The 25983-nt window shown below is 37.6% G+C and overlaps 2 protein-coding genes across 3 annotated transcripts; one reads left to right on the top strand and one right to left on the bottom strand.

Moving 5' to 3' along the window:
• Nucleotides 1-1177: 1177 nt before the first annotated feature.
• Nucleotides 1178-6837, bottom strand: si:ch211-212k18.13 (uncharacterized). Of its 2 annotated transcripts, XM_061709957.1 has the most exons (11): nt 6675-6837; nt 6256-6355; nt 6051-6169; nt 5882-5952; nt 5667-5792; nt 3861-3956; nt 3634-3765; nt 3411-3545; nt 3280-3317; nt 2530-2564; nt 1178-2439 (listed from the first exon to the last, which is right to left on the bottom strand). In XM_061709957.1, the coding sequence occupies exons 1-11, from the start codon at nt 6724-6726 to the stop codon at nt 1499-1501; spliced, it is 1845 nt and encodes a 614-aa protein (XP_061565941.1). In that variant the 5' UTR covers nt 6727-6837; the 3' UTR covers nt 1178-1498. The 2 variants fall into 2 exon arrangements, with proteins under 2 accessions (XP_061565941.1, XP_061565942.1); XM_061709958.1 differs by lacking the exon at nt 2530-2564 and having other exon boundaries at nt 2260-2439.
• A 4561-nt stretch (nt 6838-11398) lies between these two features.
• On the top strand, nt 11399-14136 carry si:ch211-212k18.15 (uncharacterized protein LOC563681 homolog). Its single transcript, XM_061710014.1, has 4 exons — nt 11399-11546; nt 11754-11854; nt 12893-13066; nt 13488-14136. The coding sequence occupies exons 1-4, from the start codon at nt 11456-11458 to the stop codon at nt 13938-13940; spliced, it is 819 nt and encodes a 272-aa protein (XP_061565998.1). The 5' UTR covers nt 11399-11455; the 3' UTR covers nt 13941-14136.
• Nucleotides 14137-25983: the final 11847 nt, after the last annotated feature.

Raw genomic sequence — 25983 nt, 5'->3', positions numbered from 1 at the left:
GTGTAGCTCTGTGATGGAGTAGTGATCCATCTAGCATACATCACAACCCTGGAGATATACTCCGCCATCCCCACCCCACACCTGAAGGAATTCATGAATGCTGATATTTCAGGGCAATTATCAGGGCTGTAAATTATAATTTGCACAAACTTCAGTGAACCAAGCAGACATTAAAGTAAACAACTTTAGTGTCTGACAAAACCAAAACAAGCAAATAAAAAAACATACAAACATGACCAATGAACCAGTACTGAAGAATTGAAAATGTGTGTCACAGAAATCTTCACCATCCTCACCTCCTGAATGATCCACCAAATGTCATTAATCTTTCACATCCACCATGCCACCATGCCACATGTTATTAAGCTTCTCATGACCGTGCAGAGTGAAACATGTACAACATGGATCATGTTGCATTGGTTCATCTATCTTGCTATAGCCACTGTAATTCACAGCACGAACTATAACATCATATAGTACCCCAGAAGTCATAATGAAATGGTTTTCTCTCAGATTATAATAAAAACAATGCAGACTATCAGGAACACAAGTAACTATAGATTGATTGACTGGCCAGATACTGGAAATACTTCAGCAGCAATGTTATCAGACCAATTATGGCATGCTTGTTGCACCACACCTTGTACTGTCCACTTCTGAAAGCCAAAGTGCATTTCAACTCTGTGACAGAAGCTTCGTTCCAAAAAATTCAATTTCCTGGTTCTGTCCATTCAATCATCATACAAAGAGAATGCTTAGTCCTTAAATGTAGTGGGAACAATTTACCAGCATTAAACCAGTAATGTATGAAATCTGTGAGCTCATTTGTTCAAACATTGTTGGGAAATATTTGTGTAAAATATTTGTGTTTGTGTAAATATATATGTATATGTATATGTATAAAAACACACACATGCTGTATCTGCATGTCAAAAATAGTTTGCTGCACATTTTCCTTTCATATCTGTATGTACATCTTTTCCTGTTTTGAACGTCACACTACGGTATTCATCCTCCTACAGTCTCATATGAAAGATAAAAATGATGACTTTCACTTTTATCTATTTTACGATAAAAAAATGAAAGAAATAAGATATGTCCATAAATATGTTCAACAAAGTCCAGTGCATAAAGAGAAAAAAACACAAATATACATGCAATGTTTTTATTTTTTACCTTGATGTTTTCAGTTTATTATTCAGCAGTTTTTTTATCTTTACAAACAATTGCAATAATTATGATAATTTTAAACATCTTACATCCCATTTTTTTCTTTGTGAAGCTCTGCACAAAAACAATAAGTTAAGGAAGTCTAAAGAAAAAGAAGTCTCACACTCCTGCTCAGAGAGAGAAATGTTGTGCAGTCTGGCTGCGCTGACCCTTCACCCTGATTGATCTCTGATGATCTGACATTACTAATAAGGTTCAAAAATTAAAAATATCAAATGTTTCAATCTAATGGACACTTATCTCAACCTGGAAAAATATGGAATTTACATCAATCTGCTTCAGAATCCCAGTTTACATTCTTTTGTTGCTTTATTTTCCTCGCTTTTGTCCTGTTCTGTACTCTCCTTCTCTTACGCGCCATTAATCCTGAGTTACACCACCATTTTTTCTTGTGCGAAAATCCTTTCTGGTGAATGTATTTCATTCGAACTGCTTCTGTTTTTGGTCCGCAGAAATTGTTCAATTTGTGAACTTCAAAATGAACTTCCTTTTTCTTCCCTGCAGCTTTCCCAGTGACGCTGTTGGTTCTGTGTTCTGGTTGTTCTGCCACTGGGGACTCATCCAGTGTCATACGGGACACACCTGTTGGTAAACTGGCCATTGCATCGTTTGCAGTATCAGACTTTCTGTTGACAGCCTCTTCATTTTCTTCGACCAGTCTTTTAATGGTGCCATCTTTAATCTCACTTATCATTTCCTTTGTCCTGCTGCTTCCTGCACCGTCACTAGGGACCTCTCTACATTCAGTTTCTATTACTTTATACGCAAGTCTCGACTTCTGAGAGCTACACTCTCCATCTATTAGTCCCTCTTGGTCCTTTACGTCTTCACTACTGTGAGGTTTTGGACTGGATGCTCTTCTCTTTGATTGATGTTCATCTCTTGTGTTTAGCTCCATGTTTCTCGTCTTATCTTCAACATCTGTTTCTATCCTCATCTCAGGTACTTGTGTGTCAACGTCCTGCCCTCTCCCCCTCTCTAGATCTTTAACAGGAGCTTCTTGAGGACTGTCACCCAAGTCGAGACTTGTCCTCTTACCAAACATTTGATGACTTTGTGGTCCAGCCTGCATGTTTTTTACTTCTGAATGATTTTCTATACACACTGCCTCCTGTCCATCAGCATCAAGACTTTGGTCACAGTTCTCACTGGTAGCACGTGGGGAACCTTCATTTGTAGGCTGCTCCATGATGTTTTGAGCACCTATGTCTGTAACATCAATTAGAAAATAGATACAAAATAAACTTGGGTAATGTATCTCACTGAACATATGGGGTTTTAAAATTGTGTGATTCTTACCTTTTTTGTAAATTAGAAGATAGGCACTTCTTGATCTATTGAGAGAAATTAGAAAAGAAATTAAGCAGGTCATACAGCCTCACTGTTAACCTGAAGTGGTATTTAATAAAAGAAATAGCAGCAATACAATTATTTTCAAGCCTTAACTGCATACAGCAGAAAAACAGCAGCACTTTAAGATTTTTAGCTAAATTACTTACAAAGTGCTTTAACAAGACACGGATAAAAAACTGACACGCCCTATTTATTCTTGTTTCAGGTTTCCAGCCTCATAATTTTAATATTTGCCATGTTGTCCTAGTACTAAAATAAAAATGCTGTGAACATTTGTAGGCAAATAATTGCGTAAATTAAAACAAAAACACCAAAGTACTTTTCCGCTCACAATATCCCCACCGCTTTTCTGGGTGAAAACTACTTGTGTTGCTTTTTTCATGAGGTCTGTCAAATAAGCAATTATAAAATGTCCTTGTTGAGTCAAACTCACCAGCATAATATAGAAACACTAATTTATTGGAATAAAGAAAAAAGAAGGAACAATGCTGGCGGTATAGGATCAGTACAGGGTGGACCAACGGCTCAGAGACCATCTGCTTATGTTTCACAGCATGGTGTAGTGAAGTTCTTCCACATGTGAGGTTTAGGTCAAATGTATTGTGTCCAGAAACTTCATGTATGTCATTTATTCATTAGAAAAATTAAGAATAATCTAAAAACAATGTGTTTTGGGAGAAGAAGGATTAAACTTACTTTACAGTTTCATTGTCTTGGAATGGATGACAATATACCTGATGGGAGAAACAAGAAAACATCCTTTAATTCAATTGTGCTCACTTTGAAACAACTTTCAGCAAAATACAATACAAGTTGTTAAGTCTTACTCGTGTGACCCTGGAATCATCAAAGATAAACCACTGCTGGTCTTCTTCATCCTGGGATTTGATTATTGTGTTGTAATGGCCACTTCTCAGGTCACCAAAATGGTCCACCACTGCATACAGTTCATATGCTTGATTCTGATCAACAAGGAAACATATCAGATATGAGAATTGTTAAGAAATTATGAACGGATTATGAATATCAAAAAACAAGAATTGAACATACCTCTGGTATCTTTACAGAACAGGGAACATCCACAACACAGTTGATTTTGAAGTATGACATATAATAGTGACTGAAGTCAAACCTCTTCAGCAGCAGAATCAAAACATCTGGATGATGCTTTATGACGTATTGCTAAACGAAAAAAGCACAATTTCCCTAAATGTGTTTTAGTGCGTTATTATTTCATTACGACATCAAAAATCAGGCCAAACTGGTGATAAACTCACACTAGTGGCATCAACTTTGTCATCACACTTGTCACAGAACATCTGGTTGTCTCCACTGAAGACTGTGGTTTGGAAAAATGTGCTGATGCCATCCATCTGAAAAATACATTTTGTTCATTGAATTTTGAAAAATAAATATGTACTGGCTGCTTTACTGAACATAAAATAGAAAAAAGAACTCATTCAAACATGTTTTTGTAACAAAGAGGGATTGAAAAATATAGAAAAACCAGATATTTAGCACAAACTAATACAATTATTAAGAGTCATATATTGCCATACATAAGCTTTAATTGTAATTATAAAATTCTAGTTATTAAGGTACTGAAATGCAGTCGTAATATTTCCCCATGATGACTCTTCCTTGAAGTCTACGAGGAAGTTAATCAACTTTAAATTATGGGTGATCATAAAAACATTGGAATAATATTGTTGGAAGGGCAATGTGACAACATAGTGTCCCTGAAATATAGTTTAATCTTTAACAGATATTTATATTGTATGTCAAGTGTCAGGAATATATCTTTTGCTTGATGTTTGTGTGACTGAGCATGAGAGATAAAAGGTGACATTTTTATTTTTGCCAGTGGTAAACATGTTTGGGGGTGGGGAGATCCACTTTGAGTAGATTTAGTTTTTTTTTTTTTTAGAATACAAGGACACATTTTTGTTAATATTTGGCCCAATCTAGTCCTGTGCACGGTGTGGCATCTAAATTAAAGACCACTGGAATAAAACACATTCCTCGTGCATTAGGCTCTTATATTTATGTGGATAACAGTTTATTTGAATAAATAACAATAAGAAGCTGCCTGACTGCATCAACCTGCAGGGAAAAGACTGTCCTCTCCAGTGTCTTCTGAAGCTCTAACAAGCAGAAACATTGCATTCAGGTGCAGTGCAGTGCACATTTGGTCATGGGGTGCTTTTGACGCATCAACCTTCATGCACTTCTCTCCACTGCTGGATTTGTGCTTAAGTAGCCTGCTGCCCGTTAAATGCAGTATGTTCAGGTGTGTTTTCTTGTATAAAAAGGTAAGTATAGTTGCAGAATGTAGCTCCCGCCATATCGAACAATTCTCAGGTCTCTTTCTGACTTCAAAGGCTTTAATTACACCCTAGCAGTTGGTGGCCTGATGTTGGACTGATGTTGGACTGATTTTATGGACGTGGTTATGATATTATGTATAGGCTTTCAGCCGTTGGTGATGTTGATTTTTGACAAATAATGTACTCTTGTTCTTGGCTTTTGGTTAAACTGCAGTAACACATGAAAGACTTCAGTCCCCCATAAAGGCTGGTGGGATGTGTTGGAGCCATGAAATAATTAAATGGTGTTTTTTTTCTATTATTGAAATGAATAGATGTTGTTTTTATGTTTTGTGGTTACAATATCATTTATTATGCAGTTATATTGAGTAAGGGGATATCAGGTCACATGTTTATGGGCTGGGGTATTAGTTGCTTTAGTCACCTGTTCTTCCCCTAATACATTTTATTTTTTTAACATAAAATTCAAATAATTTAATTTTGGCTGTACTGACTGCTCAGGATCTAATCTTTACACTGTAGTGTATTTCTAAATTACAGCTGGTTTAACTGAGATCAACAAAACCCTCCTTGTCCCACTGCAATCAGGTTCAACTTCGTGTTAAGCTTTGAGTTAAACTTGAACTGTTGTGGTTTAGGTAGCACGTTATTAAACTGGAGCAAAGTCAGCCACATGCTTCCTGACAGGACACTTGGCCCAGAATGTTTATAGCAACAGAAACACATTTAGGAATTAAAAGCGTATTAAATCCTTACCACGCTGTAATCTTCACGGGGCGACTCCACCATTTGCAGAGGAAGGTGCCAGAATGGCCCGTCTACATCTGTCATTGTCTGACACGTACCACAAACGGTCCTGTGTGCCATCGCTCCTTGAAAGATCTAAAAACACAAATGAACAGATAATTGTGAAGACGTTCTTTGGGTCACCCACGTTGTAGTTTTCTCTTTAATTTTGATTATGTATTTACCTTCACTGCCTCAGGACTGGTCAGCTTCAAAATCCTCTCAAAGTACTGGACTGCATCCTGCTGTTCGTACACTGAAGCAGTTTGGGATATTAATTATTTATCATATGTATTTCTTCAAAAAAAAGTCACTTCTTTAAAAGAGTTGATGTGTTTGGTTACATTACCTTACCTCTGTCAATGTCCAGTGCCTTTATTATATTAGATGTATCTCCAGTCTGTGTCAGTAATTCATCAAACAACTCTTTAAGGTGACCATCAATATACCCAGTGTAATTGTCACTAGCCGGCCTATACAAAGAGAATATGTTAGTGATATAAAGACTCAGTAAATCAGCTCACTTGAATATGCTAATAGATAAAAGTGTAAATCCAACCTTTGAACAGCTTCTCTGAAGTCTTTGGTCATAAACAGCACCTGCAGGATACTGTTCAAGTAGCATGTGGCTCCCTTGTTGAATAAACCATGGTACTGAACTGCAAGGAGATTTTTAATAATCCATGTAACTGCTCATTTTCACCATTATTAATTAGTGTTCAGTTGTAAACAATCAACACACAGGCAGAGTTCAGACCAGTTACTGGTGCTGTAATTCAATTCCTTCAATAAAAAAGTGAAAAAGCTCGGACTTAACCCCAAAACTATGGCAAGGTGTGTATTCTGCTTAGCCTATGTCTTAAACTTACTTGCAAACCTAGTTGACACATTAAGTTACTAATGTTGAACGAATTTAATTAGATCTACAAGACGGAGTGTCCGTCATCAGTTTCGATTCCGAATCTGCATATTTCTTACCAGAAAAAGAGAAACTCATCGTAGAAAATAAGTCGACCAGTTTGTTGAACATTCATGTGAAGCCCCTTCAGACGGTCAGTCTATTTCTGCACCATTGGAAGCTGTGGAGGAACTTCCTAAAGATAATAAACTACAGGTGCAATTTAGGAGAGGAAGAAACAAATATAAACCTCTCCTGTGAAATTAATTATTTTAAAGATATCAAAACACAAATGCAATGTCATTCAACTTGTCCCCGACTAAACATCCAAGAACTGCGAGTTACTATTTAAAACTGTCAGTTTTAAATACTTTCTCTTTCGCTTGGGACTTGCTGCATTCAATGTACGTGGGAAACCCCGGCTTCAATGAAAAAGTCGCGCTGGATCCATCTAAAATTTGAAATTATGAAAGTCGATTTTAAGTGAATTCGATTTGTTTTGATTTTTTAAATAAAGTTAGTCTATAAGTTTCAATGACAGAAATTGCATACATCCATTTCTGCTTTCGTATTCAGCGTCACAGGTAACGACTGGAGCCTGGATCCCAGCTCTCCTTGGGGTTAGCCACATAAACATAGACAACCACACACTAAGAGTGTCCAATCTTGGTCCTCCAGGACGGCTGTCCTGCATGCATTAGGTATTTCCCTGCTTCAACACACTCTGATCTGAATAGCTGTCATCAATATACTTGTGCAGAAATTGAGGACAAGCTGATGATCCATTAGTTTGAATCAGGTGTGCTGAAGCAAGAAATGATCTAAAACATACAGGACAAAGGCCTTGTGTGGTAGGTGGGATGAGATCCTAGTGGATTAGGGGATGTAAGAGCAGGTGTTAGTGGGAGGTGCTGAGGTGAGAAAAGGCCTCTTTGTCTCCTCTTTGTTTGCACCCCTTGTTTCAGGCACATACACATTCAGGGAAAGCTGATTTAACACAGCCCCTCCTCAAACATGCAGTTGTGGTAATTTAAAGTTCCTTAGGTAAGTCAGCTTTGTATTATTGTTAGTTTCTTTGGGTGTTTTGTTTGCCGTGTTTATTGTTTGATTTATTGTTAAGTTTGATGAATTGGTAAGCTGCCTGAACTAAGTGACATTGCCAATTCAACAAAGAATCTGGGGAATTGGTGTTGCAAATCTATTTCCTTGTGCCATGAGATGTTAGTAGCACATGTTAAATGGCAGATGATTGTTCTTATGTGTAGTGAGTGACTGATGTGTGAGCTGTTTCCAGAAGACACATTGGCTATGTGAATGTATATTTGAGTTCCAGATGTTCGAGAAATACACTTAATTCAAATAATGTGATGCTGAAATGGGTTACACTGTTCTAACTCATTTGTCTTTTTATCTTTTATTCCAGTTAAGCGCTGATCATTATCCATTGGATTTTGGTTTGTTTTTTACTACTGCCTGATCCTTTTTTATTTATTTTTCCATTTTTATTTTTTTTCTAGCATTTTAAATGAATTAACGCTGTCTCTCTTGTTTCCTGTAGGCTTTCCTGGTGGTTCACCAGGGAACAGGTTCATGTGGTGCTACACCGGGACGCGGAGTGTGTGGTGATAGTTGGGAGTGGTCACCTTAGGCCTGGTGAATGTGGTGTATCTTGATCGTAGTGAGTTTTTCTATTTACAACCTGTCTTTGGTGCCATGCTGCCCCTCTTACTGTCTGCTTTTCCTTCAGGCTATTTTTAACAGGACCAGCAAATTGCTATTTTAAATGATCTTTTTTTAATATAATAAAACTGCTTGTAACAGCACTTGAACTGGTTATTCCAACTGTTGTTTATCCAGAATTTACTGTAGCTATAATATTCTATATTTTGCTGTAGGCTACACTTGGAAGACTGGGTCTGCACAGCCAAGATATACATGCACTCCTATATGCATTTCAGAACCAACAATTAACCCAAAGTACATGATTTTGGGCTGAGAAAGGACCTGGAGAAAAGTCATGCAATGTACAAATGCAAACCTTACACATAAAGACCCTTACCAGGAGTTGAATCAGGAACCCTATTGCAGTGAAGCAACAGAGGGAACTGCGAACCATAATGCTTTAATTTAAATTATTACGTGCAAATTGTACTGGGTAACTGATTTTCTATAGTACCTGAAGGCAGCATTACTCCAAAGGAAACAAAGCTCAATTTTCTTTTTGTGGAAAACTTTCCCTTGTATAGAATTTCATCAGAGAAAGGCACATTCAATTCAATTTTATTATATCTATTACAAGAGAAGTTGTCTCTAGGTGCTTTCCAAAGACCCAGAACATGGCCCCCGAGCAATTATTACCGGTACATAAACATAACATAAACAATGGCAGGTAAAAACTCCCCTAGTGGGAGAAAAACCTTAAGCCAAATAGTGGCAAGGACAAACTCCCCCACATCATTGTACATATTGTAATACTTTTGACAGTTGTTTTTTTTTACAACAGTTAATGATTCAATGTGGTCAGTTTATAATTAAATGAATAAGATATAGTCATAACTGCCATTATTTCTGCTCTTTGTTTTTGTAGCCTTGAATTGTTCACTGAAGATCTGTGATCATACAGTCAGCTGCTGTTAATGTGGATAGTGAAGAGCTTCTAACAATCACAGACAAGGTGTTCTGAGGAAAATAGTTTTATTTTTTTACAGCAACAGAAACAGGTGTTGCAAACATTGTTATAAAAATAGTATTAGAGTTTAGCAGACCAAGCCGGAAACAACAATATTTGTAAAGTGACAGAAGATTCGGTGAGCCTAGGAAGTAGCAGCAGCATCAACATCATCAGCATCATCAGCACCATCAGCGAAGATGCAGGTGGTCGGGTCAAGCTGCCGATCCCCCGGGGACCCTCACTATCATGAAGATATGGGACATGTGCTGGATTCCATATGAAGATAAGAGCGTCGAACCTCCACTCAGCTCGTTATTCGCGAAGATTAGTCGCAGGCCTTCTTCTCCTGTAGATACAAACAAGCACACAAAAAGATTTAACAATCATGTTCATTACATGATCCAATTATTTATTTCAGAAGGGTACAAGTATTAGTCCTGATCAAGCAACCAAAAAAGACAAACTATTGTTGATACTAATACCCCAACACAGATATAAATCTTGGAAGGGTCCAACCATCAACTCTGAGGAAAAAATATGGCCACACAAAAATGAACAACTATGACCAGAGATCAAATCTGAAATTTGATCAAATCTGATTGAAGAAAATCAAGAGGACTCAACAATACCAACATTTCCACCCTCACAAGGTAAACGATTGGTTATGATTGGTCAGTTGTCGGTCATGTCAACAACACCTGACATCACATGCCCTGTATAATAAGCTATAGATAAAGTGATCATTTGAATTGCACTTTAGACTTATCCTTGTAAATTTTCGTCTCAAAAAGCTACACATGAAGTTAAAACGTAATCCTGCCTTGATGAGAAAGCCTGAAAAGCAACTACCAAAAGGGCATTTGGCACTGATTACTTTCACTTTTCACTTTGCTGTTTGTTTTTCTTTTTATGTAATTGCGCCACTCCGCTATACTGTAACACCGCTGTAAACAGTTCACATAACTTAATGCATGAAAGAAAAACAATAATAAATACATTTGAGCAAGCCTGACGATCAACCGGCGTTATGTGCGTCAGTTTACTGTGGATGTTATTTCTTTACCGTCAATATAAGGAAACTTGAGCAACATCTTCTCCTTCAGCTGCTGCACCGTCATTGTCTGCATCTGCTCTTCGGTGTTGCACAGGTCGATTAAAATCTTTTCATCCTTCATGCCGTGAACCATGACTTGGTAGATTTTCCCCATTTTTGAAGCTCTTGGTGCGCTCCTTGTGCTCCTGCCTCTGGATAGCAAAGACTGAGCGTGCAGGAGTTTGCGGTGGGAGGAGGGAGCGACACTGACGTCAGAGAGGACCGACGGCGCTTTCGTTTTACAGGGTCCTTTAAACAGTATTATTGTTCTTCTTTATTATTAAGAAGATCCCCATAATAAATATATTTGCCAACCACCCCTCTGCCCCCCCAAAACAACAACTCTACGTTATTTCATTGGTGCAACATATTAAGACCGCACAACAGCATAATAATGATAATTTTTGTGTTATATGGTTCCTGGAAACTACCTTATTTCCCAGCAGTGTGCATGTGACCAGGGTGTGTCTTTTAATCAGCTATTTTAATCTGTCATTCTTTATTCTTTGCTCGGCCGTCATGATTTGTTTTTCTGTAAAGTGCATATTTGTACTGTAATAGACGCTCTAAATTGAAAATGTTAATTTTCTTCCGTTGGGTAGTAACTAACTAACTGCAATACTCTTTAAGACCCCCTAAAGAGTGACATGAAATATTACATGGAAGACTCTTTTTAATTAAATGTTCAGCATATATAGAAACACTCTTAGTTTTGTCTTTTAGATATTCTATATAATAATTTTGTATGGTTGAATACATTGCTAATGTATAGTTACTGCTGTTGCTCTTGTTTGTTTGTTTGAATAAATTCCCATTTTATAAAGTGCTGGTAGAGTTCCCAGAAATTCATGTAGGCTAATGAAATGTTACAAATACAGTTAATGTTCCTCGACAAATAAAACTTAAATTGCCACAGAGTCGCCTGTGCGCAAAAACAAATAAGCTCATCCGCCTGGTATTTTTGCATTCACGTGACTTCTTGGAAATCCGTGAGAAACTGAAAGTAAAAACGGATCTTTGTGCTTTAAGAGTAGCACAGCAGCAGTTGCTGCGCAGTTGACTTGCAGATCGGACAGGTGCTTTTGCAGACGTCCAAAATGAGCCAACCGAATCTGGACGAAAAACGATATGATCGCAGAGACACGACGCTCAAATTTGTCAACAGGCCTGATGCTCTGGACCCTCTGCGTAAGCACTGATTATAAATAATTTAAAAATGATATTGTTATAAGGTAATTAGCCCTGAAATGAATTGCGGTTATGTGATGTGAAAACAAAGTAAAGCGTTTAAAACTTGGTTTATATGGAGGGAAACAGGCTGACTCGGGTTTTCTCCACATTAGATGTGCAGTTTATTTGCAGCAATGTTTGTTTCAGTGTTGTTTCTGCCTCCAGCCCCTGATGAAGAAGACGTAGGTCTCCGAGCAGAGATGTCCTGCGGCCACGCCGTCACCCCGCAGTCCCTCACCGGCTGGTGCCGCAGCCTGCTGGACCAGGTGACCAGTCACGTCTCTGCTTTCATATAACAGCACTGTGGCCACACAGTTATAACCACACATTTCTTTGTGTTATGGAGATGGAAGTTAAAGTATCAGAGTATCAACACGTCTGGAGTCCACTTCAAGGTTGCTTTATTTGACCACACAAAGCCCTATAACAGGCCACTTCTAGTATCTGACCAACAGGTGGCAGAGGTGTGGCCGAACACAACTGATAACACTATGGTTTATTATCCAATTTCCTTTTAAGAGACCATTCAAAAGAAAAAAGAAAAACTGTGCAGATTGGCATGCAAAAGTTTCGGCACCCATTGGCAAAATTTGTTCAATTCTAGTTTTTCTAACAATTCTAGTTACAGTCCAGGTGTTATTGAGCAACACTGTACCCCTTTAATGTTTCAGTGGAAAACATTAGCAGTACATGAATGTTTTTTTTTACAGCTAGTCAATAGTATTTCATTTATTTGGTGTAGTTTCCATTAAAATTATTCTAACTCTGAACTAATTTAGGGTTATATTTGATTCATTACTGCATGCAGGATTATCTGTGTTTTGTTGCGTTTATTCATGCTTGGACTGTGAGGGGCCAAAGCTCACTTCAGTTTATTTCCATTTGTTCATGTATATGCTCTCTTTGTTTGCTGTTTGGCCCACACCTCCACTGTTTCATTTCAGTTTTGCTTCTGTTATTAATTTTGTGTGGGGACCAGCAGCGATATTCCTTGAAGAAAAACTTTCCACTCTGCAGTACTACCTACAAGCAAACAGCTGACAGCCATAGCTGTTGACCCATGTCCAAGACAGATGTTGTTAGAATGCATTAAAAGAGCTGTAATCATAATAATCATAATCATAACAGTCATAATAATAATAATAATAATAATAATAATAATAGTGTGCCATAAAATGTCGATGTTGAGTCAATATTCTGCTCAGAATTGTTTCTGTTGCATCAAAGTAGCAGGAAATTGTGACTTTGTGCAGGTTAAAAATTGCCCGTAAGAGATGATCAGTGCCCACATCTTGTCTTTTCAGGGTCAGTACAAATTTAAATGCCCCGCTCTATTGGAAGGCACCCTGCAAAAGTGTGATGCTTTGTGGTCTTATCAAGAGGTTCGCAAGCTGGCAGTGCTGACAGTTGAAGAAATGCAGCACTTTGAAGAGAACATCGCTCATATAGCTGCTGCAGAGTACTGTGATTTTAAATCAGTAAGTAACACACTGTTTCATGAAGAATTGTGCAGAGAGCAGGAAAAACACAAATAGGCAGGGTGAGGCTTAGTCTTCCTTTTAACACTTAACTACAAGTCAATTTGTGAATTGTGAGTTCTACTTGGTTCATGAGTTTATTGAAACCTTTATTATTTATTGGTCTGATGGCTCAGTTGACATTCTGATGAATTCTTCAGAAAGACACTGAGACACAAATTATTCCCAGTGGTCAGATTACAACCTTATGGTGTAACACTGGGAATGCCCTATTTCACATTGCTTTAGTTCTGTGTGGTTGCTGCCAGTACCAGGGTTGTATTTAACATGAGCGGGACATTTTTTCTGTGTTGAAAGTGGGATCAACAACAACAAAGACAGGTTTTTGTGTAGTCTAACACTGAAATTTTGTTTGTAACAGTGTCCTGGTTGCAAAACCTACATCGAGAGAGAAGACCTGAGTAATCTGAACGTGGAGTGCATCGTGTGCAAAGCAGAAAAGAAAGCTTACCAGTTCTGCTGGCAGTGTTTGAAGCCGTGGAAAGGTCCAGCTCCACGTTCTGATCGCTGCGACAATGACGACTGCGTCAACCATGAGCTTGAACTCCTCAGGATCTGCAAGAACACCTCCCTCACTCAGGTGCAAGGAGTCGATAGCTGTCCGTCCATCCGAGCCTGCCCCACCTGTGGTCAGAAGGTGGAGCACGACAAGACGGGCTGCAAGAACATCCTCTGTCCTCGCTGCCAGGTGGAGTTCTGCTTTGTGTGTCTGAAACTCACTCCTGCATGTCTGGAGACGAGTTCCTACTTCATCCCCTGCAGTGATGGAGTGGCTCCAAGACAAACATCCATACCTGTTTGGCTCAGACGCTGAACACACACCACATCCTCACAATGTTTGAAAGTTAACTGTAGAGTTCAAAATGTTGCATGCTTGTTCATTCATCTTCATTAACAACATTCAGCAATGTGTTCTGCTTTCCTCTGTTGTCTTTTACATTGTGTTTCGATTTAAATGAAGAATTTGTAAGTATAAGTCTAATGAACAGTTTCAGTCAGAGAATCTCAGAGTTAGATACAATAAAAACAAACATGTTAATACTGTATATGCTGATTGTTGTTGCTTCATTTGTTACCAGAAGAGGACAATAAAGGCTAAATAGCCTCAAGTAATTGATTTCTTTTTTTTTTAATGCAGTTACTTCTAGTTTTATTCACTTTCCACAATAATGACTCTTAATAGTCCAACCTGAAGTGGTAAAACATAACCAAGAGCAGCTCCTGAACTCAACACAGAACAGCCATTCTTCACAATTTACTTTCACTTTTCACTGACCCCATTGCTCTAAATACTTCTGTTCTTTTAACCTATCTTATGTGAAGCATTCACATAAGATGACACAATGTAGTATATAAATCCTCCTCACAGCGCTGGAAGTGCCCATCCTGGTCTATGACAGGGTCGTGTGTGGGTGCGTTTCCCAAGGATCGAAGGATACTTCTGCACCATCTTCTCTTTCAACTGCAGAACCGTCATCTTCTGCAACTGCTCCTCGGTGTCGCAGAAGTCAATCAACATTTTCTCTTCTTTCCACGTCTCAACCCTGACCTTGATGGTTACCATTTTGAGACACTTAATAAACTTCTTCTGATTCTCCTGCTGTTGTTAAAATGTTTTTACAGTTGGTTGCAGGTATGATGAGGGACTGCCGGAGTCACGTCACAGAATTATTATTATTATTATTATTATTATTATTATTATTATTATTATTATTATCTAGGTCTGAACATTTCTCAAAAGCTTTTCAGCCATGTACATACGTTATGTTTTCAATTAATATTGTTCATTCGTATTAGTTCATGGTTTGCAGGCTATGTATATTATTCATTTGAAATTGTAATAATGACAGAATAGCTATATTCGCTCACATTAAATACATTGATAAGCAGCACCTCCTGCTGGACACTCAATAACAATGTTTAATGAGACTGAGAACAGCTTTCGCTCACGGACAAAACACAAAAACAAAAACAACAAAAACTGTCGGTACAATTCATATTCCCCTACATCATGACACAAGTGAAGTTTGGCAATATTGCATGCGCTCGTGCAAACAAATGTGCTTTTCCTGAACAGTTGATTCCAACACAGTAATACTGTGTACGCTAGTAGTTCATCATGGTTTGCTTTCACATCAGGTGGAGAAATGACAAAGACAAACAAAAATCACAGAAAATCCTTATTCATTTGTTTTCAATCCATAGGAAAACAACAGTGAGACTGTGTAAAACAAAAAGCCTGACATTTCCAAGCTTGCCTGAAGATTTGACCCGAGAAGTTTGGAAAAATCTTTGTACCTGACCATGAACCACCTTGTTCCCAAGTCATAGATTCAGGGTAAGAAGACATGACCCATCATGTTCAGTGTCCACTGTGCAAACCCATGGGGCAGTATGATGATCCTAAAGCTGGTCATGTCCAGGTTGGCTAATGTTTTATGAATCTGATCCACTCAAACACCAAGTGAACCACACACCCTCCGCAAAACGTCCATTGCTGGAGTTTGTGGCGATTTCCACTTTGCAGCCAAGCACCAACACAAAGGAAATTATTGCACATTTTATAAAGAAAGTGACTGGTCCATAACTGATATGGATCAGCAGGGAGATGAGATCTATACGTGAGTTGAGAGGGAAGCTTTGCTGAGTGGATGCAGCTTTGTGCTCCACGTTTTTTTCAGACTGTAGGTTAAACTTAAAAATGTTATGATAAAATCATTTAAGTGGTTATTGTAAAAATAAATCAAGTTGTCAAGACAAAATACAACAAGCAAGGATTATCAAAACATTACAGATTCAAATGTTTGTGAATCTCATAAATAAACTGACAATTCATCATCCATCATTCAGGTCACATGTTAATCTGATACCAGTGTCGAAAATAAGGGTTTTGGTAATCTCTCACTTCTTCTTTAATAATCTATTTTTTGATACTTTCACCCTTCACAAGTTTAGGATGGATTATTTATATGCTTGGGTATTTTATTTTTGTACTTTATATTTCTTGTTTACTAGACTTAGCTCTTTTGATGTTGGGATGCTGTCTGTAAGTAACAACAGATGTTATCTATAAACAAAACAGAATTTAGCTCAGGAAACTTTATTCAGGAAGGTTCTGGATGATCTTCAGCTGCAGAACTATCACTTGTTTTATCTGTCCGTTGGTGTTACAGAGGTTGATCACAGTTTCCTTCCCAAAGTCACAGATTCTCACCTTAATTGTTCCCATTTGGGCTTCCTGGTATACTTCTGCTGCTGTCTACGTTAACACTATTTCATTTTAACTAACTTTACTTGCATTCAAACCTGCTGTGATGTAGAAGTATAGCAGCTCTTCTTCTGTTTGAATTTTGAGAGATGTTGCAGGTCCACTTGTTCCCATTTATGAATAAAATTAAGCAATGTCTTCTTTTTTTCTTAATTATGTTTCATATCTGGCCAAGAGTGATGAGCCAAGAAGCTCCTTTTGAAAACCGGTTTCTGTTGATGAAATTAAATCCATAAATCACACATTTATTTATTTAATCATGCATATATAAAGGCACATTTGGAAATGTTCAGTTTTGAATTAATATGAATATTTATGCATTTGTCAGATAAATGTTTAATTTGACTAAAGAAAATAATATAGCTGCAAATTAGAGGTGGAAATAAGTGTATTTGGTTCATGCAGGGGAAGAAATGGAAAAATCTGATGACCTTTAGAAAACAGAAGTAGCTGTATCCTGGAACACCGATCAATATAAAGACTGAGAACTTGTTCAAAGTAGAAATGTGGCTTAATGTGTAACACACCAAGAAAAATACCTGCAAATACCTGCATACCTTTGTTCTATTTATTCCACCTACTCAACATTTTCTATAAATGTTTACAAAAAGTACAACTTTTTTGAGATCGCAAAACCAGCTTCAACTAGAATAAAACGACAGGGATACTACATGTGCTGGTTCATGCTGTTCATGTAACTTGAAAAAAAGGATCATCCTCAGGAATTAGGTATCTGAATAGTTTACATGTTACAGGCTACTAAATGCTTATTCTAATGCAACACATTAAAAAGCACTCTGTTGTATTTGTCAAAGTCTTAAAGCAGCCATATTTAGAACTTATGTAGTTACTTTCCCTTCAGTTTCAGAGTAGCATAAATCAATGTTGTGTCTGATATCTTCTCAGTAATTTAACTCCTATGTTCTGGTCTTTTACTTGATATTAGAATGTTGTTAACCCAGGAGGCTTCTTCTGCTGTGGGACAAAATACTGTGGGCATGATTTTGTTCCTCTAACTTGATTTAGAAGGTGCTCAGAAAAAACCCAAAACAAAACAATAGGACTGCTGGGACCAAAAGTTTTATGACTTTGAAAGTCATATTGTCTACTTTCACTTCTTTCTTATCCTTTTCTAAGGGTTGATCAAGAGAGTGACACTTAGAGGTTGTAACATGTGTTTGAATGGTGGCATTGGGTTTTGTTTTGTGATCAGACAAAAGATTTGAGTCTTCTGTCTGATGTTTTCCATTAAAGTCTACTCGCCGGTTCTTCACAGCCATCAGGTCAGCGTGAGTCTGAACGGTGGAACCGGCTTTTATCCCACAATCAGACAGCAGGCTGGACTCCTCTTCCAGATGTTTTCCATTAAAGTACACTCGCAGGCTCTTTACATGCATTCGTCCTAAACAGAGAAGCGGGAGAGGTGACATAAACGCCATGAAAGCAGCGCTGCGTGTCAGAGCAGGTCACAGCCTGAAACAGCCAAACAAGTGGAGCAACACATCAACATGTACTGATCCTTGATCGCCACAGGTGTTATTCTGTTTTTCATAGTGTAACTTGTAGAAAATGAAATGGATCTCTTTTTTTTCTTCATGAAACAATATATGCATGAGTGTATATGTAGGCTACGCGAGGCTACGTAGTGCATTGGAGTAAATCATTGCATCTGGGTCATTACTACTATTCTGTGCCATTTCATCATGGTTTACTTTCTAACAAAAACGTTTAAATTCTCACAATTTTATTATTTAGTCTGAAGGAGGGCTTTTTAAATTATAAGAAAAACATATTGGTCCAGCTCAGGATATTATGGCCTAATAATTTTACCAAATTCTTTGCATGTGACATGGACAAATGTCCTGTACTGGACAAATTTCCAGTACAGGACATTCTCATGTTTATTACCAAGTGTTTTTGATACACAGTTATTGTCATATTTACATTTTTTAAGAGCTAAATTGTCCCTTATATTTGAAGTGTAAAGTATTATCTTGAAAAAAGATTTGCTCTATTTTAAGGCACAATGTAATTTCAACATGTTTCTTTTATAATAAACACGAATTTCAATAGAATTTGGCACAATTTTTAAGTGATTTCACTCTGCCAAAGTATTCCCTGCAAGTAACCACAAAGACATGCTTATTATCTTTTGATTTTATTTAATTATTACAAAAAAACACAGGTAACAGGGTGGACAGTCGGCTCAGAGACACAACATATTTTAAGAATTCTAACTAAGCATTAATAATGTATTAATTACAAAAAATAACATTTGGTGAGGAATATTATAAACAAAGCTATACAACAATAATGACAATTGTAGAATGTAATTGGTTTCTATTACTTATATTTCTGGCTGCAATTGAGCAAATATGATTGTGGACAGTTAAGTTTACTTGGGCTAAAGTTAGGGTTTTTTTTTAATTTAATTAATCCTGGGTACATGTCATTGTGTTCTATGGTAGAGGGGGGTTAACAATTTAGAGAAGCTTTTAAAAATAAGTATCTGCCCATTTTTACACAAACTATAACACATTATGTCATGGGGACTCAAATGGCACAGAATGCTAATGAGCCAGCTCTAGCCGTTTCCCTCAAGCACCTGGTGCAGGTAAAGTTGTGAAGGGAAGTGATTGTACCTGAGTTTTCATGGTTAACTGTCTCTGCAATCCTCTCCTTCAGCTCCGCCACCGTCACGGTATTCAGCTGGTCTTCAGGCTCGCGCAGCTGGACGACCATCTCCTTTCCCCAATAAATCACAACAATCGGAAACATGTCTCGTCACTCGTGTCACTCGGAGCAGCTTTCTCCGATACCAGAGCCACGCAGAAAAAGAGAGTTACGAAACTTGATAGACTTTCCTAAAGAAGTCAAAGCCTGCAGAAGTCACGTGACTCAGCAGCTGGTTCCAAACAGAAACAGGTTCAGTATTAAACTTCATCTATTTCCTGTTTCTGAAGCACGTTTGGTGGTAAATTGATGGTATTACTTATGAATTTTAATACATCAAATGACCTGCATGTAGAACGTTTTATATAATGTTACTTATGAGAATAATCAGATAGTTGCACTTTAACTGCAGTTTGGCAACAGGAGCAACACCCCAGTGGAGAGAATAAAAGTCATAAATGTGTGTGAAAACAATCAATTTTATGTTGTGTTTCAACTTTGCTAATGCATTCAAATAGTTGTTTTTGCTTCTATAACAGGGATTGCTTAGCATCTAAGGTTAATGGAAAATTACTGCATGCATGTAATGTCCAGTTAATGAATATAACTATTGTTCAAGAACTGTGTGCAACAGGACAGAAGGTTTAGCAGTCGTTTAACACATATAACCACTGACGGACCACGTAAGTACGAATGACGGCTGGCTTGACCGCAGTGAAAAACGACTCCCTGTATAACTGAGAGAAAATCAGCTCCTCTCAAGGTTATCAATGGAAACTAGATGTTTCATGGAAGGGAGGAAAAGGGATGGCTATGTGTTTTTCGCTGTAATTCTATTGGTGAGTGTGTCTCCATTCAGCTGAATATTTCAATAAATGCCTGTTGATTGCTTTTGAAATATCATAATTGTGTTCTTCCTTTTATCACATCAACAGCGGATGAGAGAGATGGATTAGTAATGCTGAGTAAAATAGGAAAATGTCATCTCTCGGCACCAGCTAGTAAATTTATGGTTGCCAAACGTTCCGTTAATGTTTTGTGTTAGTGGAGACTTCAGTTCTATCTACAGCCAATCAGGCTACGGGTATTAGAGTTTCTTGGCTAATAAAGTGTGGTATCCATCATATTGTTGCATTTGTTCAGTTGGGGTTTGGAGTCATGTTTTGACTATCTCGAAAGGTATACATTTTCAGTTTCCCACCAAGTCTTAAAATGATATATGTTATTTTAAGGCTAACAACAACATATGATATGTTGCACTGGGCCTTGATGTAATTATAAAAAAACTAAGTGGGCATTTGTTTATGCATAAATGTTCAAATCAAGTCTGGAGGTCTGCAGTTTGACTGGACCTTTTTGACACACTGAGTCTTCTGTTTTTGGTCATTCTGGTGCAGATTTTTTGTTGTGTTTCAGGTTGTTGTCCTGTTGTATGGCTCAGTTTGGGTCTTGCTTTAGCTGCCACAAGTGGCTTCACATTTGAAAATACTTTGTTTAAAGTTTGTTGTTGACTCAATAACTACACCCACGTTCTGTCCCTGCATAAAAAAGGAGAAAATAAAAAGCCCAAGTCATGATCCCTCCACCCAGGGCCACGCACTGTGCGTAGGGCCTCATCTAGCAATGGGGGCCACATTTTGCGAGAGGGGATGCATTTATGCGCTACCATGAGGCGGTGGAGGGAAACGAGACCTGTAATCTTGCGATGTGTTTAACTGATGCATTTGTTGACAGAGGGAACTAAACTTAAATGTAATGTTTAGTTATATCACTCTATTTGATCCTCAATTATGTTTTCTTAGGACGGTAGTCTGTGCAAAATAACACAACAACTATAATGATAATAGAATAATAATAATAATAAGAGATAGATAGTTTTTGTTAATATTGGTAGAGGTAGTAGTAGTAGCTACTACCAGGCCAGTAGTGGTAGTAGTAGTATTTGTATTATACTCTATAATAATAGATAGTAGAAGTAATAGTAGTAGTTTTACATTTTTACTATTAGTTGTATTCGCATTTATTGCTGATGTCAGGTTGAATTTTTTTATTTTATTTGACTCATACAGTCAAACTACTGCACTTACAGTACATTTGTTATTATTAATAAAGGTTGTCAATGGCATGTTGTTATGGTAATTTTGTACCTGTGATAGATTGGGGATGAGGAGAGGTGTGGGGGTTCAGTCTTCTGTTAACAAAATTAATGTTTTGTATTTTGTGTGGTTGCTATGGTTAAATATAACACTGGTCAGCAGATGAAGATGAAATCAGGATATTATTAATATTTTCTCCTGTTCTCAAAGTTCCTTCACCAGTCAACACTGTGTTGCACATTACTCAATATGCTTAAACAGCCTTAATTTTTTTTTTAATAGTCCTCAACATACTTTTTCTCAGACTTTCTAAATTTCCCACATCAGTTAAAACGTCACGTTCTCTTTGCCATTACAGGTTGCAAACATACATTCAATTTTTTGTTCTTTTCACAGAAATACTTACACATTAAATACTGGCATGCACAGTTTTTCTACCTAAATAAAGTGGATTTGCTCTGGGACTCTAAACTAGGAATTTTAAAGACCTGAAACTCAAATTGCATTAGATCTAAGTTTTATGAATTCAATTTTACTTATTTAATCAGATTTAGGCCCGGACCGGCCCTCCAGAGCACTGCTGGAACACATATGGACAAACACCCACAAAGGCTCACACTTTATCCCTTCATGTTTCCTTGAATAAAAAGGAAAACAGATTTTTTTTCTTGAAACTTATAAAGGAAGGAAAAGTTTCTTTTGTATTGTTATGTCCCCCATAACAAAGTCAAGTTGAACTTTTTTCTATAGAAAAATATCTATATGTACAAAATAAAAATAAAACCAACTTGAAAATGACTGCAAATGATATATAATGTCATAACTTTATTTAAAAATCGTTTCATATGTTATATTCCAGTCTTCATATCAATTTGACATTTTAACACATTATTAACCTACTAATTAAACAACTAATGCAACTCCTTGTGCACTAAATAAAAAGGAGCAGTTAAATATATGTAACATATGGTAACAACACTTAGATAAATATGATAAGATATGTCAATTCCTTGGGCTAAATGCTTGTTATGGAAAGATGAGAAAACATTAAAGTAGTTACAGTACATGTATTGGAAAATTATGTGAAAGAATTTGCACAATTCATTTGGAAAGATGTATTTGAAAGCAACATTCTCACCAACAACACACTAAGATTATATCTGCAAGGTTAATGTTTCCACGGATAAACACGGATAATAGAAATTACTGCAAGGTTAACGGTTCTTAATACCAGTCTCACAAGAAAAACTGAAGAAACATTGAGACATGAGAATCTGTAAATAAGCATGTATTAATATTTGAGACAAACATGCCGTTTTTAAGTCAACTGTAACTGACAGCGATGGTAAAAGGTAAAACATGTATATAAGGATGTCATGAAGTTTGAACTTGGATTTGTGGCACAATAGTTTGCAGTTTATACTTTCCATCGGCCAGTCTAACATTGCTAACATTATTATCTCTGCCACACAGGTATAGAGGTCTGTCTGGGGGCGACACCACTGGAGCACGGCACATAATAGCAACTTGTTGCCAAACATTCAGCAGTGACTTTCAGGCACACAAAACAGAACTCCACTTTGCATCGAGGACAGAAAATGTTTTTGCATTGTTTCGAGCTGTGCTCCAGCAGCGAGCCACAGGTGGGACAGGCCCGGATGGAGGGACATCCGCTCACATCCTTCACAGACTCAAAGATGATATCTGGACAGGTTTTCAGTGTTTTGAGTGCCACGTTGAAGCAGTTGTCATTTTCGCAGCGGTCTGTCCGTGAATGTGGACCTTTCCATTCCCCCAAACACTGCCAGCAGAATTCATAAGCTCGTCCCTTCCTTGCTGTGCAAACGTGGCAGCAGACACTCAGATTTGATTCATCTTTTCTCATCACTGAGAATTTGCATCCAGGACACTGGGATTGTGAAAGAAAAATGAAAACTGAGAATATCTTTCCTTTCATTTCACTATTTTAGTTACAATCAAAAAACATCTATCAGACTTTCAAAAAGGTGAGGAAATGTTGAATATTCAGTTAGATACTTACTGATTTGAAGTCAAAGTAAACTTTGGAAGCATTGAGGCCCACTGTTGTTTCAAAGTACTCCCTTTCCTCAGGGGTCAGGAGAGCCATTTTACGAACCTCCACGTAAGGCCATTCCTTATCACAACCAGAAACCGCACACACAAATTTGCTTTCCCCCTTTAAGGAAACATTGATACACATTTATTCATCAGAAATGTTCATGTAACAAAAGAAAAATCACTTCATACTTTTTTTTAAAAACAATCCCCAAACTCAGTTAATGGGCAAAGTTTGAATGTTAAGTCATTAAGTGTATTTTTCTGTACAGCTGTGTCACCATCCACACAACTGGTGACTTCATCATCAAATTAAAGTCAACACTTGTTTTCTGTTGCAAAAATGTTCCTACATTTACTCCAGTGTCTTAGAATGCCATAACAGACGGACTGGGCACGTTTAGTTGTGTCGAAAAAACATGCAACTAATCACATAAATTGATCTGCCATTTGTCATCTTTGTCAGACTGGAGAGAATTAAACCTCAGTTTTTGTTTATAACTGCTGCACTGCTCGGGAAAACGAAACTAACTGCAGCAGTTAGTTTCTGCTCCAGATTTAACATCTTTCTGGTGATATTTTAAAGTCTTGTTCGTGGATATATATTGTTTAAAATGATGGAGAAGTGATAACTAACGTTTTCCAACAAATGACGGCACCAGTTGGTGAGAGATGTGGGAGTGACAGCGTGACCACAGGACATCCGCGCTCTCGGAGACGAGAAACCTTCACACAGAACTGAGAAGACAAACGCAAATGTACCAGACACATAAGGCTCCTTTGTTAGGCATTGAATATAATAAAGGCAAATGTTAATCATCCATAGTTCAAAATCAGTTTCAAATAAATTACATATGCATTAGCTGAAGTATAATTCTGATCCGATGTTGGAAAACCAAAACCACGCAGGCTTACTTACAGTCTAATTGATCCTCTTCATCCACAATCGTGAAAGTGCGGTCGTAGCGGTTGAAACACTTCTCTGTGTTTGAACTCATGTTGCTTGCTTTGGTTTCTGCTGCGAGACCCGACAAAACTGCTGTTGTCCAACGTCTGGATGTGATATTTACTCTAGAAATGTACTCTTTCGATTTCGTTTCTGATGAGTCACGTGATTGACCAACTCAGATGAACCAACCCAATGGAGATGTGCATAACTCAATAGAAAATAATTTACACTGTTAGCCATAAAGTTTGAATAATTTTGTTCTCAGAAACATTCCTCTTTTTATTTACAATCATGTCATGAGAGGAGGTTAAAAAAAAGTTTTATTCCAACTTCATGAGCAACAGTATTTAGATCCTTATAGATTAATGGGACTCTTGTGTGTGGATCAATGTGACTTCTTCCCAAAAAGTTTTGAATTGACACCAAGACTAGAAAAGCGTTATATGTATATAGTTTATTTACTATAAAGTACGGTAGTGTTTGTGTAGCTAAGCAGCACCACCACCCAGGAAGACAGATCAGCACCAAGGACAGCGCCCACTGCTCTGCTCCAACACTTATTTCATCCGTGTTGTGGCATGTGGGAAAATATTCCGTTTGGTTGTCTTTATCATGTTAAACTTGGGGTTTGAGTTTCTTCCCCAGGGTTTGTTTTGTTAAATGTGTGTAAATCTGAGGTCGCTCTCTATGTTGTGCTAAACTCTGCTGACATCTAGCGGTCTTCCAGATCACTTCACACACACTTGTGGCATGACTTTGTTTTTATTTCTTCTTGAAAATCTTTTTATCTGGGACACAACAGACACAATACAGCATCATCAAGGAAGATGAATTTAAAGAAATTAAAAAAACAATCATTTTAATCCATATCTGTCCTTTTTACTCCAACACGGTTCACCTGTAAGACAAATCACACCCATCATTGTCATGTCTTTCTATCAGCCTTGTCCTTTCATGTTTCACAATGGTGACTCTGTCAGAATCAAGAATTTAAATGTTAATAAAATATAGATCAGACTTTTGAAGAGGACTGGTAAAAGATATACACATTCACACACATTCATGCACCTTAAGAAAATATTAAAGATAATTACTAACCATTAATATACAGTTTATGCAGTCAGTTGTAAAATAAATAATACAATTCTCCTAACATCTCCTAGCAAAGAACCTCAGAGTGGTCATGGATGTGTAATCAAATGAATGAGACCAAATGGTTTTTTGAACCAGGCTGTGAATATATTTATTTCTGCTCTGAAGTTGGACATTTTAACTTTGGAATCAAAGGAGATGCACTTTATTTTGCAACCAGCCCCCAGCTAGGAACTGCAATAATTCTGCATGAATCTTAACCTGGAAGGTAGATGTTAGGCACTGAATGTGTATAGAATTAAAGCAGAAGTCTGATTGGATCAAAGAGACATAGAAACAAGGTGAGTGAGTGACCAAGAACAAGAACACGAACATGAAAATGGAAAAGCAGAGGTGATAGAGTAGCAGCAGTGCACGACTCCTGCATATTGGGACTGGACTTTCTCCCGGCTGCCTGATGTGTGTTAGCCCTGCTGGTCTTTGCATGAGGCCCTACAGTTGCAGAAGAGAGCTGGAGTTTCAGGGGCACAGGACTGGGGGAGAGAGCATCAGCTTGCTGGAGGAGAAAGTGCATGTAATGACAAACTATCTGACCCCCACCAATCTGAGGGAGCTTCATTTGACTGGATTTCTACTACATGCGGTTTGTGCGTGGCATCTTTTGCATAATTTCACTCTTGTTTAAGCTACAGAGGAAAGACTG

Source organism: Cololabis saira, chromosome 20 (assembly GCF_033807715.1).
Source record: "Cololabis saira isolate AMF1-May2022 chromosome 20, fColSai1.1, whole genome shotgun sequence".
Lineage (NCBI taxonomy): Eukaryota > Metazoa > Chordata > Actinopteri > Beloniformes > Belonidae > Cololabis > Cololabis saira.
Note: the sequence above shows the minus strand (reverse complement) of the source record. Positions and strands in the feature narration are given on the sequence as shown.